We start from the raw sequence: 15,768 nt of genomic DNA on the forward strand, positions 1-15,768 counted from the left end.
ACCGGGCACCCACGGCATTGCATGCTGTCTCAGAGCCCAGCGGCCTCCCCCCTCTCTCCCCACTCCTTCTGGGGAAGCCAAGCAGCCCACCCGACTCTCCCCCTGCTATCCTCCGCCAAATGCCGAGCCACCTCTGGCTGTGGCACGATCAGGCACCTACGACGTAAGGCAGCGGGGGTGGAGGAGGAGGAGGAGGAGGAGGGTGTCTGAGCGGTGCATCGCTGCTGACGTCGGCGGTCCGGTGCTGGACGGCGTGGCGTCGCAGCGGCCCGCGATCGTGTCAGCAGGGCGGCGCCATCCATAGGAGTTTAGGCGGCGTGCCAGCGTGGCTCGGACGTATCCCCTCCCCCCGCCACCCCTCCCCTCGGCCCTCACACGGCCTACTAGTGTGGGTGGGTGGGTGGGGGCCGTGGATAACGGCGAGGGGTGGAGTGGAGTTCGCTCTCACGTTGTGTAGCAGAACCCACAGGTTGAACGCCAAAACTTGTCAACGCTTTTCCAGTGGGGCGATGCGTGTGATCATTTCCTGAGATGCTTCACGTGGTTTCTGCAGAATGCATTCTGTCTGTCGGCCTCACCATCAGGGGGAGGAGTTTGTCCTCGTAACGAGCGTTGGCCGACATCTCTAAGTCGTGGGCCCCGTTCGTGGCTGCTGCCTGTGTTTGTGCTAGCGCTGGGCGCGTTGTGGTCGATACCACCTCCTGGGTAGCGTCTGTCATACAGTATGAGTGGGCCCCTCTTGCCTAGCGCAAACGCTCCTGCCTTCGACCCTGCTTGATCATCCTAGTTGAGCGCCACTTGGGGCGAGCGTCGCTCAGAGCGACGTTGGCTTGTCTCCAGGCGAAAAGGCAGCCGAATACGGGCATCGGCGATGTGCACCCCAGCGTGTGTGTGTGGGGGGGGGGTAGAGGCTGTTGGAGAGTGGCATGCCTGCAGGTGTTTTCTCTCCGTGTCTAACAGATTGCCGTTTCAGGTATATGAGAGTTTTTGGACAGATGAAGCGTACTTCAGTGCTTCGAGATGGGCTGCCCCCCCCCCTTCCTCCCCTTGTGGGGATTCGTCAGCGTTGTGAACGGCGCTCTCGCGTTTGAGGTGGCGTGGTTTCCCCGCGCACCCATTATGGTGAGAGCATCACAACTCTGAACGTGTTTTCTGCCTATGAGACAGCGAGTAGACAGGGCACTAGATACTGGAAGGTGCCAGCGATTTTGTCGGATATGAGCTATGGCTGCTGGTGAGTGCAACTGTATTCATGGTGTGCTCCCATGACCGGACGCGCTTGTCGGCACGCGTCGATGGAGGAGTCGCCGCCACCCATGGGGGAAGCTACCTTCTCTGGTAGAATCGTTTCTTGCGCACGCATGTCCCCTTTAGGTGATCCCAGCACGGGCTCCTTTCTGGGATGCGTCTCTCCAGGGCGCTGGTGCGATCCGGAGGCGGGTGCGATGGGTGGGGGCGTGCGGGAGGGGGTGGGGGATCTCGTCGCCTTTGGCGGGCGGGTGCGCCGCCACGCCCCTTGGGGGGGGGGCCCTGGGCCTCGCGGGGAGGGGCAGGGGCTTTCGGGGCTTGCTGAAACGGCGCTTGGCGTGGCGGGGAAACCAAGCGGCTGTTTCCCGCCCGGGAAGGTTTTTTTTTGGCACAAGGAACGGCGACGAAAACACAAGCCAAGGCCAGCGCGCCATGCGCGCACTATGGCCTTGTCGGTGACGCGCCTACACGTGGAAGTCGTGGGTGATGTACAAGTGGCGTTGTTCGTAAAGTCGGTGCATCTGCTTGTGGTGCAGCTCCGTCGCCAGCTCCTCCACACTGGGCTCCGCCATCGAGAGGCAAATTGGTGACGCCAACGCCGGCGCAGCGTCCATGCCGGGGGGCCTCACTACAACCTGACGCATCGGCGTCACGCTGCTGTAATCAAGAAGGTCGCGAAGTCGCATCGCTCGTATCTCGCTGCTTAAGTGCCGCAGCTCTGTCTGGAGCGCCTGGACGGCGTCAAAGGTATCGTCGACAAGAACATGAGGATCTATGCATACGGGTGCGTTGCGCCGAACCGGGACGGCGGAGTGCGGCGGCGATGGCACACGTGGGACCGGCGCAGCGTACAGGCGGCGCATGGGCGCGATTTTCTCGCTGCCGTGAGCCTGCGTGTGTGGTAGCCTCACCGTCGGTCGAGGAAGCGACAGTGGCACCGGAGACAAGAGCCGCGGTCGAGAGTACCACGACGGTGTTGTCGCTGCTGACGCCGACCCCATCCGCGCTCCAATGAGCGAACCGCGCTCTGCATGGTGGCCGCTGCGGTGCCAAGGAGCGGCGCGATCGTCGAAGTAGGCAGGAAGCGACGTGCCGCGAGCAGAACGGAGTGCCGGGCCTTCGGTGGCGTCTACCCGCGGCGGCGAATCCAAGGGCGCAGTGGAGTCAACGCGCGAAACGCCGCAGGGCTTCGTGCGTGACAGGGCTGGAATGAACCACAGCGTATTCGCCTTGTCGACCCCGCAGTCCATGCCCACGGCAACGGGGGTCGTCTGTGGGTCGATGCGGTGGTCACCCCAGTACAGGTCACCATCCTCGTCGAAGCGCCTTAGCACATTGTGGAACTTGACCGTCGGCTCCAGCTGCAGCAGACGGGGCTCATCGCACCCGTCTGTGTACACCTCCAAGAAACACCGGCGTGCGCTCGTATCCATTGAATCAAATGACACAGGGGCAGGGGCGATCGGGCGAGCGGCTTTCTGCTCGATGGCTGTTCTCGCCTCCCCTTTCCAGCTGTATGTTTCCGCTGTGGGTATGGTCGTAGGGGCCTGAGTGGCAGAGATGTGTGCAGCAGCCAACCAACGCGGATAAAGCAGAGCAGATAGACAAGTAGCGCAGGGAAAAGGTAGAATGTCCGCTGTTTCTACTGCAACCTAAAAACATGACCGTCCTTTCCTTCTTTTTCGTGCAAGACCTACTCAAGTGCTCTTGTGGCGTGGCCATAGTAGCACAGCAAACGAAAAACATCAGGGAGAAAGACAAGGCGGAGACGATGGGTGGGGTGGTGAGCGGTAAAGCGCACGGCGCGATACTGGGGTACACCCTTCCGCAGCTCGATGCGCCCGTGTGAATGCAGTATAGTGCAGAACGATGCCAAACGGCAGCTTTTCGAGCCTTTTGTAACCTTGTTTTCGGGGAAGAGGAGGGGCTGTCCGTCTGACTGCTCTCCCCCCCCCCACTCAACCCCACCACCCAACACGTGGCACTGTCCAACGGAGACATGCAAAGACTTCATGGCAACGGGAGAGAAAAGCTAAAGAAAAAAAAAGTGCACCACGCGCTGTGATCGGCATAACACATTACAAAAACCTCGCCATCGCAACAGCCGCAACATCAGAAGGGAGAGGACGAGACAAAAAGGCAGCAACGCCACCACAACCACCCACTCAGCAACACCCAAAACAGGGACGCATTGGGAATACGGAGAGGAGGGCTCACCTGCAGTGGCAAGTGTACCTCACACTCGACTGCAATACATTCGCAGAAAAAAAAGATGTGGCCAAGCAGGAAACGGTCCCGAGGAAGAGGTCTGCTTCAGCGTGCCCGTTCTCTGCTGCAGAGCATGCGTTACACTTCACTCGGCACCCGGCCTGCCGCAGGCCCCCTCCTCCCCATCGCGTCGTGCGAAGCAGCGCTGCAATAGCCTTACAGCAACGCGCCGACTCTGTCATCGGAACACCGCCTCCGCCTCAAACCATACCCAGAGGCCCGCAGCGCAGGGTCCCTCACAGCCGCGTCCATCATGCCCCGTCGCCACCCCTGGCGCATCCCTGCCCCCTCATCGGCGGTGGCACTCAGCCCCCCACCCACCCACCCACACTAGTAGGCCGTGTGAGGGCCGAGGGGAGGGGTGGCGGGGGGAGGGGATACGTCCGAGCCACGCTGGCACGCCGCCTAAACTCCTATGGATGGCGCCGCCCTGCTGACACGATCGCGGGCCGCTGCGACGCCACGCCGTCCAGCACCGGACCGCCGACGTCAGCAGCGATGCACCGCTCAGACCCCCTCCTCCTCCTCCTCCTCCTCCTCCACCCCCGCTGCCTTACGTCGTAGGTGCCTGATCGTGCCACAGCCAGAGGTGGCTCGGCATTTGGCGGAGGATAGCAGGGGGAGAGTCGGGTGGGCTGCTTGGCTTCCCCAGAAGGAGTGGGGAGAGAGGGGGGAGGCCGCTGGGCTCTGAGACAGCATGCAATGCCGTGGGTGCCCGGTCATGAGAGAGGAGAAACCACTTTAAGACAAAAAGAAAGCATGCGTCACTCAACCGCACGGAGACAGAACGGAAGAAAGAGAAGCAACCACAGGAAAACTGAGGAGAAACGGGAAGAGAGCTCTACTGGCGCACTGATGCCCATTTTCACCAGCGACGACGACGACAGCAACAAGTGCGGGGGATGTACAGAAAAACAAGAGAATATGTGTCAATCTCGGTGCGCTTCTGATGATTGAGTCGCAGTGTCGTTCTGATCTTCATCTGTGTCTCCTTCCGCCGACAAGAAATTGAAGTTCACGTTGCTAAAGCTGGGGTACGACTGCAGGGCTGGGGAACCGCCCTGTTGCAGGGTGTGCACCTCTTCTTTCAGGGCCTCGATGTCTACTACCGCGTCCTGCGCTGGGCGCTGTGGTCGGTCGTCATCGGCGCTGCGGCGCAAAACTATATACGAACCTTTTGTAAACTTGCTTGAAAACTCGGAAAGGCGCGAGCCGCGAGAGAGGCCGCCCGCCTTCGGGCCGTGGAAGCGATCGCCTGCGAGGTTGATGGTATCGCGGTGTACCGGCTGTGGTAGCCCGGTCGAGCCGCGCTCCTTAAAGCGCTCACCCGTGATCGGGGCGTCCATGTGGCGCACGCGTTCTTGAATGGCCTCGCACGCCTTGAAAGCTTCCAGGTGCTTCTCAAACGGGCCACCGGCGGTGGACTGGAAGAGTGGCAGCGAGGATAAATTTGTCAATACATCGATGCAGAGGCTCGACAGGGACGTATTCGGGATCTGTGCGAGGCGCGTCAGCGCGCCAAGGACAGATTCGACCGCGCCACACCGCAGCACAACAGTGTCTGCCTTCACCAGGTACCTCCACAGGCAATCCCGCTCGGCCGCAGCGCTGAGACTTTCGCCAACAAGCGTTGCCCGCTGAAAGATGGTCAAGATGCAGCGGTGCAGAGCCCTCGCGAGCGCGTCGTGCTGCGGAAAGCGCTCGCAGCAGCCGATGAGCGCAGGGAAGAAGCCGCTCGTGATGAGGGTGTTGTCGGTGCTGGCCAGCTGGAAGAGGGAGAGCTCCACGAACAACTCGCAGACCGCAAGCCGGAGCGGGCCCAGGCCATACATCCCTGCCGGAGCGACCGCAGAGAGGCAGCTTGGCGACGCATCCGCAGATGGCGCGTGCGCGTCCAGCTCGGCCTCCTCCTGTGCAGTCGGGGCAAGGAGCGCCGTCACGCGTAGCGCCTGTGCCTGAAGCACCGCCACCGGCGTAATGTACCGTGTGGCCGTTTCGTACATGCAGCTTGTCTCGGGCAGCACCAGCGACTTCCGCACGAGGCCAATGATCGAGACAAGCACCTCCATCCCATCCGCCGCCAGCGACACAGGCGTCGCTGCGGCGCCCTCTGGCGTCAAGAGCGCCGACCTCCCCACATCCTGCTCGCAGCAGCTTAAGATGCGCTCAACGTAGTCGGAGACAAGCGGCTCGCTGAGGAGCACATCCACGATTGGCCCAGCGCTGTGGCTGTACCCGCGCTTGAGTAGTTCCTTGAAGAAGTAAAAGTAGTGGTACATCCCGGGGTCGCGAATGGCGACGGGTAGGTAGGCGCAGAGCGTCGTCGGGAAGTCAAGTCGAATCCATTGCGACGTGAAGAGCGCCGTCTTGGTCGTTGGCTTCACCATCCACACCGCGGACAGCGCTGATCCAAAGAGCGCTATGAGGGTCTCGGCGACAATGGAGTTGCTCGCCAGGTTCTCCACCACACCCTTAATGGTCGAATGCGTGAGGGTGTCGGCGATGGCCTGCGTGGTCGCCTCGAAGTCATTATCGAAGGCTTCTAGCAGGAGACGCTGCACGGCAAACGTGCGCTGCGACTCCAGGGTCTTCTCCACACTCAGTGCTTCGATGCAGGCCGCCACGACCGCGTTGATTTCCGATCGCTCCTGTGAGTGGGTGATACAGAAAGAGAGCAGCTCCGTCAAGTTCGCGAGGCACCGCCGCTCCTGCTCCTCCTCAGCATCGCCGATGACGGCTGCGGCTGATGTCGGCGCACCGTTGGCGTGATTCCCCTTGGATGGGTGTTCTATCTCCACGACTCCCGTCGATGCTTCGGCCTCTCCTGGAGTGGTGCAGACCGTCGGAAAGGAGCCTTGCGGCTGGTGTTTCGAGCCCATAGGGCCATTCTCTATCTGCGACTTTCCGTGAAGCAGCGAGAACAGCGTATCTGCATGCCGTACAATGTATTGAAGAACAACACGCACAGCGCTTGGAATGCCGTCGGAGCTGCCGTCCTCGTCCTTGTCGGAGCCGTCGCCTCTGCGTCGATTCACACGGGCGGTCCCCAGGGAGTGGATGCTGTGCAGATAGTCGGCAACGCCGTCTGACAACAACACCGCAGCGAGGTCTGTCTGTGGGGATGCGAGTAGCTCAGGAACACTCTCCGTTGCCCATCTCTTCGACGGTGCACCGATGATCATCGGAGTAGGGTACTGCCTGGACGGGATCGTGAAAGCAAAGAAAACAGGACACTACTGGGGGAGAGAGAGGGGGGAAGGGCGAAGCGACAAGAAGCGATGAGCACACGCACACAGCGAGCCCGCGAAGAAAGCGACCGCGACGTGCAGCCAGACAGGCACACAGGTAAGAGGAAGAGGAGGATGCGCCCACGCGTAAGACCAAACACGCAAGCAGCGGGAAGTGAGCTTCTGAGGTCAATGTGCGTGTGGTGTGGTGGGGTAGGGGTATAGTGAGAGAAGAAAAGCAAGCCGAAACAGACAACAACAGAGAAGTGCGTGTGCGCTGTTCGGGGTAGGACAGTCGCTCGCGGATACGTGGTGTGTACCTGTAGAAGGCGCAAGAGCAAACCGCAAGGTGGCCAGAAATGAGAGAAACAGAGCGGGATGCGGAGGATAAGAACAGCAACAAAAGCCTAGCGAGTGGTCAGTGCATCACGCAGGTCAACAATGAACGTAAAATAGTAATAGAAGAGGGGTGCGCCCTTACCGCTTAGCTCCGCACTCCTCCCGCAGAGCTGGTGGTGGTCGTCGGTGTCCGCACTGCGTTTCTGTTGATTCTCTGCTCACTCGCTTACTTCCTCTTTGGAACGGGTGAGGAACAAGGTGTCGGAAGGAAGAGAGGGAAAGAAATGAAAGGCAGAACCGGTGTATGTGTGAATGTGTATGTGTGTGTGTGTGTGTGTCTGCGGATGGATGAGTGGATGGATGGCGCAAGTGCTGTTGGGCGAAAAGAGAAAAACGGAAATAGGGGGTGTAGAAGATCGCATAGGAACAATGTGGGAGTATCACTGTTTCTCTCTCTGTGTGGGGAGGGGTGTGGGGGTGGGGTGCTCGCGGGACAGAGCAACACTCAGTGTTGTTGTTCAGTAAACATCTATATATATATATATATCAGATGCTTATATATTGTGTGCGTATATGCGTGTGCCGCAGGATCAGCGCCGCTGCTGCACGCAAAGTGGCAGGCAGCAGCGAAACAGCTCTAGCGGCAGCGAAGTGCACGAGAGGACAGAGAAGGTGCAAGAGAAAAAGTGACCAATAGTTATAAGAGCGGCAGGGGACGTTGTTGCACCACAACGGAAAACGCGTAGGCGCCTTCGGACTTTTTGCTCGTCGTCTGCCTCACCATATGCGGGCAAACCGCGGATCTCGACTTGTCAGCAGCGTGCCCGCGCCGTCACGCAAGCGAGCCGATGCGGGGAAAGTCACTCCAGCTTGCGGCGCAGACATGCGTGCCCATGACAGATTAGAATATCAGCTCAGTACTGTTGTTTGTGCGACATGTATTACTCTCTTGTAGGCTACTCGAATGAGCAGAGAAGCAGAGAGGGAGAAATAGCAGATATCGCAGCAGCAGCAGCAGCAGCAGCGCACGGGCAACGGCCCGGCACACTCATGCAGCAGCACAACCCCCCAACCCCAACCTCCGGCTTCCAGGAAAAAAGGGGAACGGGAAATCGAGAAAAAAAAAACAAGACATGCACTCAGTGTCACTGCCACCACGATTGAGCCACCATTGGGGAGCGGCGACGAACGCGCGAGGGGAAGTTACCGCCGTCACTGGTGGGCATCGATGCGGGTCGTGCAACAGACGCGTCCGCGCGGCTCACAGACATGTCTGAGGGGGCTGTTCTTGCACGCGGATCGCCCTCCGTCACAGCAAAGCGCTGCTTCTGGTGCTCATGGGTCACCGGCATCCACAGCGACGGAAGGACAGGCTCGCGCTGCATAGATGCGGGCGGACGCCAGTCCCGAGGGTCGTAAACCGGCGGTGGCGGTGGACGAGGCCAGGGCTGGGCTTGCAACACAGTGTATGGGGTCGGCGACGAAGCTTGATGCGGCAGCAATACACCGGGCGCCGAGGAAGGCGGGTAGCTAGACAGCCGGGAGTCCGTCTGCCATATCTGTTGGTGTTCCTCAGCGAATTCAAATGGCGGCCGAGACGCAAAGAAGGACGGCGAGTGCTGCCCCGCAAAGCGCGACGCAGGAACGGCGGCAACGTGGTCCCAGTGAGCTGGGAGATGTCCAACACTATTCGGTCGTGCCAGCATTGGCCCGTAGTTGGCTAGCCGAGTCACCATGGAAGGCGTGTGATAGGGGTACGGATGCGGGGACGCAGCGCCTCCATGCATCCAGCTCGAGTCCTGCATATAGCTAGGCCGCCACCACTCGCCCTGCACGCCACTGAAAGCGTAGCGCATGACTGGCGGCGCCTGCTGAGGATCCACCGGGTAGTAGAACGCCTCCTGCGGTTCCACTACGTCGCTCCGTTGGCGCGCGCTACGGTGCATGCAGTCTCTGCCTAAGCGAAGAGATGAGGCGTGAGGTGGCGGCACGCGTACCACGAAGCGGCAGGACGGGGGCAGCGTTGGTGCCACCATCGAAGGGCACCATTGCCCGCTCTGTGGAGTCATGCGTCTCAACGGATATGTGCGTCCCTGGTCCACTGACGTTGTGACACCCGGAGGTGTGTCGCCGTAGTCGTGAGGGTGCACTGGCCTCGACGAAGCTGCCTGCGGGGTAGAGTATGGTATCTCTCTGTGCAGTGCCGGAAAGCAAGCGCGTGGGGAAGTGCCGGGAGGTCGGGACGCTGGAGGCGAGGTGCACGGCTGTAGACGAACTCGTGCCACGCGCTTGTGCGCCGCAGATGGCGTTGATACAGCGAGGGCGTCGGCAGCTCCTGTCTCCAGGGAGGGGCAGAGTCGGGCCTGCCGCGGTGATGGCGATTCGCGCACCGGCTTCGACGGGAACTCGCTGACATGCTGTGGAGTGTTTTGGTCACGCAAGGGTTTCTCTAAGCGGGCCCCTTTGTCAGCACAATGCTCAGGCGAGGAACGCACGGAGTCGAGAGACGACCCGCCTGCAGCTGCGCGCTCTTGGGACACCTCAGACGCCGCCGCACCGGCGGCGCCACTACCATCTGCCTCACGCAGATCTGACGCACCTGGGACTGGTAGGAGGGAGGTGGCGTTCGCCATTGCTGAGGGCAGCGGCATGGCGGCGGTATTGCCATTTGTCTGGCGTGTCTCCTTTTTCTGCATCCCTTGATCGTCATCTGTGGCACGACATGCCCTTTGGCCGATACGAGTGCGCTTGCGTGAGATGGGTGGTTCTCGTGGAGCGGAGCGGTAGGGCTGAGTTGGATCTCCCGCACTTGCGACGTACTGGAGGTCCTCCAGTAGCTCGTTGAACGTGGCGCGGGCCTCAGACGCCACATGCACGGACAGCGCTGTCTGCGGCGCTTTCGTGTCGGGAAGAATCGCAACGTCCTTTGGCGCGGGAAAAAGCACGCAAGCGTTGGCCACGGGCTTCTGTGCTGACCTGTGGATGCTCTCGCTCGCAGCATCGCCACGGGCGGAGGTGAATTCCTCATCGCGCGCCGTCACGGTGTCCATCCCCACGACCCGCAGCACCAGACACCGAGCCTCGATTCGCCTGCCTTTGCCACCACCACCACTACTAGTGTCACGCAACAAGGGAGGAGAGACAAAAGGGAAGCAGAGTGTCCACGCACAGAGACCATCTGCTGTCGCTCTTGACGCTGCCTCTGCTGTACTCCCTGGGGCGTCCGGTGAACCAAAGGCAGAGAGCGGCACAAATCGCTTCAAGAGCACGCGATCTTCGCTAGGCATTCCGACAAGAAGAAGCACGCGCGTCGAATCAAGCGCAACCACGTCGCTGAGCAGCTGTGGTTTCCCGCCTGCAGCCTTCGATGAGGCAGTCTCCGAGCGCTGCCTCCGCGCCGCGTTGGGGACACCTTCATCAGTCACCGCCTCGGTACCTGGAGACAACGTGAGCTGCACAACTCCACTCGGCACACGATGTTGGTTGTCTATGCCGTCCGACTCCGCCGGCGAAGCCATAAAGCTGATGTCCAACGATATCCTTGGCAGACGTCGCACCTCGCTCAGTATTTGTGACCCAAAAGGTGGCAGTCGGCTGCACAGCACCTCCAGCTGACGTGCGTTAACACTGCCGAGGCTTTCAAACGTGCTATACCCGCCCCGCAGCAGAGCTTTCGCCACCGAGTCGCTGACATGTTTGAGCTGGCGCAGCACGAGCCCGTCTGGCCACACACGGCGCTCGATGCAGCGGGCCAGCAGGTTTGCTTGCGTGGCTAAACTGTAGGAAGTGGTGGCGGCCCACGCGTACTCTTCCAGAAAGCGCGACATGCGGGGCACGACCGCCCACAGGCGCAGAGAGTCGTTCCGCAGGGAGACTTCCGTGAGGGGAAGCAGCCCAATGTGGACCTGAATCAGCACATAGGCCTTCTGCCAGTCCTCCCGGACCTCTCGCCCGCCGCGGCGTCCGCTGTGTAGCGGGTACTTCACTGTCTTGTTCAGCTCGTTCAGCGGACCGCGGTCACCTTGACGCAGGCGAACCTCCACAAGCTCCTGGCAATGGCAGAGAAGCTGGAGAACCTCCCGCAGATTGAAGGGCATCATAGGTCGCCTTGACGAGCACACAGTCGCGTCTGCTGCAGTGCTGTGCGGTTGCATGCCTTCTGATGAGGTGTCTTTCTTCGCGTGCGAGTACTCGTGCACCTCTGCGACGCTCATAGAGCCTGTCCGTGCCGTGGTCTTTACGCTAACGTCCATGGCACCGGCACACGCATCCACACCAGAGTCGTCGTCGGGCGCGTCGCCGTTCGTACTCACCGCCCCGCGGGCCTTGAGTCTTGCGTTGAGGGTGCACACCGTGTCAAACAGAATGTACATGCGGGACATGGCCCTTCCCAACCGCGTTGCCTCAAAAACCGCCGAGGGATGCTTGATGTCTTCCATGTCGCCTGTGGCGACTGGCGCGGCCGTCCCTCTCGCCGCCGAGAGCACCAACGTGTCCAGATGACTCAGATGCACGCAACCTTCCTCCATGAGCACGCGCAGCGCGCGCTCCATGAGCGCCTCCACGAAAGCCTCCGCGTTAAACTCCAGCTCCTCGGCTCGGTTTGCGAACTCCAGCCCGTAGTGTGGCGGACACTTGCGCAGGCGGATCCAGAAGAACGTCGTCTTCAGCCACTCCATCGCGGAGGGGAAGCTGTGGATAGTGCGCAGCGCCACCTCCGCGTTGACGTGCTCGATCATGTGGCGGTGCAAGTGACTCTCGACGCAGGTCAGCGTCACGGCGCCGCTAGTGAGTGTCTCGTAGAGGTGCACGCTGCGTTGCATGGTGAGCACTAGCGCCACGCCGTGCGTGTCGCAGCCAGGCCTACCGGCACGCCCGCACATCTGCATCACCTCTGACACGGGCATGTCCTGGCACCGCCCACTCGAAAAAAAAGTAGTTCCTTTGATAAGAACGAGATGCGCAGGCAAGTTCACACCCAAGGCGAGGGTTGTTGTGGCGCATACGACGGCAATGTACTGCTCGCGGAACATCCGCTCCACGAGCTGGCGGTCTTCCCTGGTCATGGCGGCGTGGTGAAAGCCAACACCCATCATCAGGCAGCTGCGCAGCTGCTTGTCGCTAGCCTGCTGCATCAGCTGCTGCGCTTCTGCAGAAGGTTCCAGCTGCGCCAACTGCCCCCGGCGAGCTGCGGCATCGCGAATGTCTTCAACGATGCGCTGCGCCGAACTCGTCGTCTCCTTCCGCGAGGCACAAAAAACGAGCGTCGGCCTACCTTGGCTGTACTGCTGCATGAAGCCGAATATCTTGAAGGAGAGGAAGCGATGGAAAGCAAACGGGTTTGGCGAGTCGTGCGCGTAGCCGATCACACGTATCGTCAGCGGCACCGGGCGGTCACTCGGGGCGAAGGCAAACGTCATCTCCGGCGACACCTCCAGCCACTCGGCCAGGTCGCCACTGTTGGGCAGCGTACCGCTAATCGCAATAATGCGTGTTGGCGCCGTCTCCGTCGCCGAGTGTTGATGCATGGCACTCGACGATGCTTGAATGACCTTGACGCGGCTCACGATGGCCTCCATGGCGGCGCCACGCTCCTCTTGCACCGTGTGCACCTCGTCTAAAAGCAGGAGGCCGACAGAGTTTACGATCGCCATCACCTCCTTCTCCTTCCAGCGTCGCGTGATGCTGTCCCACCGCTCCGGCGTGGTGACGAGAATGTCAGCCTGTGAGACGCAAGCCATGCTCTCTAATCCGTCGCGTCCTCGGACATCACCGGTCGCGGACGCTGTGGAGCACGAGCGCTCCTGCTGGTCTACTTGTTGCTGCTGCTGATCGCCCGTTTCGATCACAACCGTCAAGGTCGGAAATTGGGCACGCCAGTGCTCGTACTTCTCGTTCGCGAGCGCCTTAATGGGACAGATGTACACCGCCTTCCGTTTTCGCTGCTGCAGTGGCCCAGAACAGCTGCGGGCCTCGCCATCCTCCTCTGTCGCCCTTGCGCCGGCGTCATCGCGGGGGGCGAGAACGTTGCGAAAGAGGCGCAGCATCGCCACCTCCAGCAGGACCGTCTTCCCACTACCAGTTGGCGCGGCCACAAGACAATTGCGGTCATTCGTGAACAAGGCCGGGATGACGGCTTCCTGCACCTTCGTGAAGCAGCGGTGCGGCAAGAAGTGAAGGAGCCCGCCAAGGCACTTTGCAGCGGGAGTGGACATGGCCAGCGGCGACGCACTGACTCTCGCGCAAACACATACCCCTACACGTGGCACCGGTGAAGGGGCAGGGCAAGGCACACGCTGAAAGAGCGTCTGTGTACGTTGACGCTATGAGCCGCACCCTCTACACAATCGACAAGGGGTGTGGGAGGCGCTGCGAAGGTGGGGAACGAAAAGAAGGTGAGAGGAGCGTAGAGGTGCACGGGCCTCGTGCGACGCGAATGTGCGTGATGGGCATCACTCTCACTGAGAGAAACAGCAGCAGAAAAGGAATAGAATGGGTACATGAGAAAGAATAGGGGCGGGTGGGGGAGGAATGTCGGGTGCTATCAAACAGTGACGTTGCCAGCAAGCCTTTGGTGCGCGGCAGGAAATGTCAAGGAAGAGAGAGAGTTTGCTTTTTTTTGTTACCCTCGCCCGCCCCCTCCACCATCGCACATCTCGCAACGCAGACACGGTGCCCGTTTTTCTTTCACACCGCTTCTTCTTCAGATTTCCGCCCCCCCCCCCCCCACCACCACCGACGTCCTCGTCGTTGGTGTGTCGCACGCACGTTGGTTACTGTAGGCTTCGATAGTCATTGTGCGCAAAATATAGAAAAGCACACCCCACCAACGAGGAGACGTAATCGCACGTGGGGAATGCAAGGGCAGCCACCGAGCCGTAAGTTCTGCTTGCATTCTCTCGGGCCGCCGCAGCATCAGGAGGGAGACGGCGTCGCAAAAATGTTCATCATAGCGCCTCCTCCGGAAAGAAGATGACGGAGCACCCGCGAGCGTCATCGTAATTTTGCGTGGCGTTGAAGACCGTCAGCATCGACCCAGAGATCCATCCGCGGTGGTGGTCCCCTGCGGGGCTCTCGAGCAGCGGGGAGAGGCGGGTATAGCGGAGGTTCTCCAGAATCGCTATGCCGCACCGCAGCAGGGAACCGTGACTGTGCTTCCCCGGCGGCATCGCCTGCGGTGCATCGACGGAAGGGCTGTCTATGCCCAGTAGTACCAAGCGAGGGAAGACGCGATGCAGATAATCCACCGCTTCCGGGTACAGAAACGCGTACGCGTTCGACGGGGACTCAGACGGCATCGCAGTAGTAGCGCCCTTGGCACCTGCCGCGGCCACATGTGTCGCTGACGCAACGTCCAGCGGAACGAAAACGCGAAGGGGTTCCGTCAACGCCTCCGTGGTGCCTGTGCTGGTGGCGCTAGTGGTTGTTGAGTGCCGGGTAATAAGCAGCAGGCGCCACACAGGTCGGGAACCGTCCCGAAACGCCGCGGGCAGTTTCACTCGAGCCTTTTCCAGCACTTCCACCGTGATCGCCAGAGGGGCATCAGGATCCAGCGATTGGTGATGCTCGCGCAGCTCTGTGGTGATATCCAGAACGACGGCATCGCCGCTGTAGTGCGCGTCGTCGTAGTTGCGGTGAGACAGACTGCGGCAGAAATGATGCGGCCCATCGGCGTGTGTGCCGGCCTGTGAGCTCGTCATGGTCAGGATGCGATTCGCGACGAAACACGGACCATCTGGAGATCTGGACAAGTTTTCGTACTGCGAGACACGCTGCACTGTCGGGTAACGCTCACGCAGAAATCGAGCAAACACAACTGATGCCACGGCAGTGACCATGATGCGCAACAGTCGGTGCGCCCACCGTCTCAAGAACCCCTGCTGTGCAACAGAGGTAACGCTCCTTTTCGTAGCGAATAGCAGCGTCACAAGTGCACCGAAGGCGGCACTGGCGGCTGCTGTGGTAGTGATAGATGGTATGTGAACCAACTGGGTGAGGATGTCGCTGGTGCGCAGCACCTGAAAAGGCGAAAGCGGGGGTACCACGATCTGCATCTCGTCAAGACACATGGTCAGATCAATACCGCCAGCGAGGCTGACAGGCGCGGATTGCTTTGCCTCCCGTTTCCACTCTCGCACCTTGCGATTTGCCTCATCCAACTCTGTAAACTCCACCGTCATGTGAGCGGCAACGGTGTAGTCATGGAGCTAACGTTTGTGTGGAACGGACGTTACACCGAGAGAGTGTACGGAGGAGGGAGAAGCGACATAATGTGGGTGGTATTCAGTTTGCATGCCATCGACTGGGCAGTTGACGCGGGCGTCAGTGACGGCAAAGTACGCGCGTGCTGGTGGGCAACGCCGCCTCCACACCCAGACACATACCATGGAAAGCGAGGTTGCGAAGAAAAAAGTGGGAGCCGCAACGTAGAGGACAGCAGCGGAAGAAATGAAGTCTGTATGGGGGAGGGAGACGCAGGTACGGCCATACAAGCAGCACACCTCTCACACACCCTCGGCACAACGACACACACACACATACACTTTCCCCTTGCTGCCTCCGGATTGTGAAACGGCGTGTACGCCTCTATGCGACAAGGGTGCGTGTCTCCAAGAGTTGAGACTGCAAAACACGCAAAAGCCCTTGCGAGTCTGCGAAGAGGGGAGAGAACGAGAGAGAGAGTGCG

General features: G+C 60.5%; 4 protein-coding genes across 4 annotated transcripts; all 4 read right to left on the reverse strand.

Moving 5' to 3' along the window:
* Positions 1 to 1,712: 1,712 nt before the first annotated feature.
* On the reverse strand, positions 1,713 to 2,681 carry LINJ_32_1440 (conserved hypothetical protein; the record flags this gene model as incomplete). Its single annotated transcript, XM_001467783.1, has 1 exon — positions 1,713 to 2,681. One exon carries the CDS (start codon positions 2,679 to 2,681, stop codon positions 1,713 to 1,715), a length of 969 nt encoding a protein of 322 aa, XP_001467820.1.
* A 1,764-nt stretch (positions 2,682 to 4,445) lies between these two features.
* On the reverse strand, positions 4,446 to 6,698 carry LINJ_32_1450 (conserved hypothetical protein; the record flags this gene model as incomplete). Its single annotated transcript, XM_001467788.1, has 1 exon — positions 4,446 to 6,698. One exon carries the CDS (start codon positions 6,696 to 6,698, stop codon positions 4,446 to 4,448), a length of 2,253 nt encoding a protein of 750 aa, XP_001467825.1.
* A 1,529-nt stretch (positions 6,699 to 8,227) lies between these two features.
* On the reverse strand, positions 8,228 to 13,297 carry LINJ_32_1460 (putative DEAD/DEAH box helicase-like protein; the record flags this gene model as incomplete). Its single annotated transcript, XM_001467789.1, has 1 exon — positions 8,228 to 13,297. The coding sequence occupies one exon, from the start codon at positions 13,295 to 13,297 to the stop codon at positions 8,228 to 8,230; it is 5,070 nt and encodes a 1,689-aa protein (XP_001467826.1).
* A 732-nt stretch (positions 13,298 to 14,029) lies between these two features.
* Positions 14,030 to 15,262, reverse strand: LINJ_32_1470 (hypothetical protein, unknown function; the record flags this gene model as incomplete). The annotated part of the gene is made up of 1 exon (XM_001467790.1): positions 14,030 to 15,262. The coding sequence occupies one exon, from the start codon at positions 15,260 to 15,262 to the stop codon at positions 14,030 to 14,032; it is 1,233 nt and encodes a 410-aa protein (XP_001467827.1).
* Positions 15,263 to 15,768: the final 506 nt, after the last annotated feature.

Source organism: Leishmania infantum, chromosome 32 (assembly GCF_000002875.2).
Source record: "Leishmania infantum JPCM5 genome chromosome 32".
NCBI lineage: Eukaryota > Euglenozoa > Kinetoplastea > Trypanosomatida > Trypanosomatidae > Leishmania > Leishmania infantum.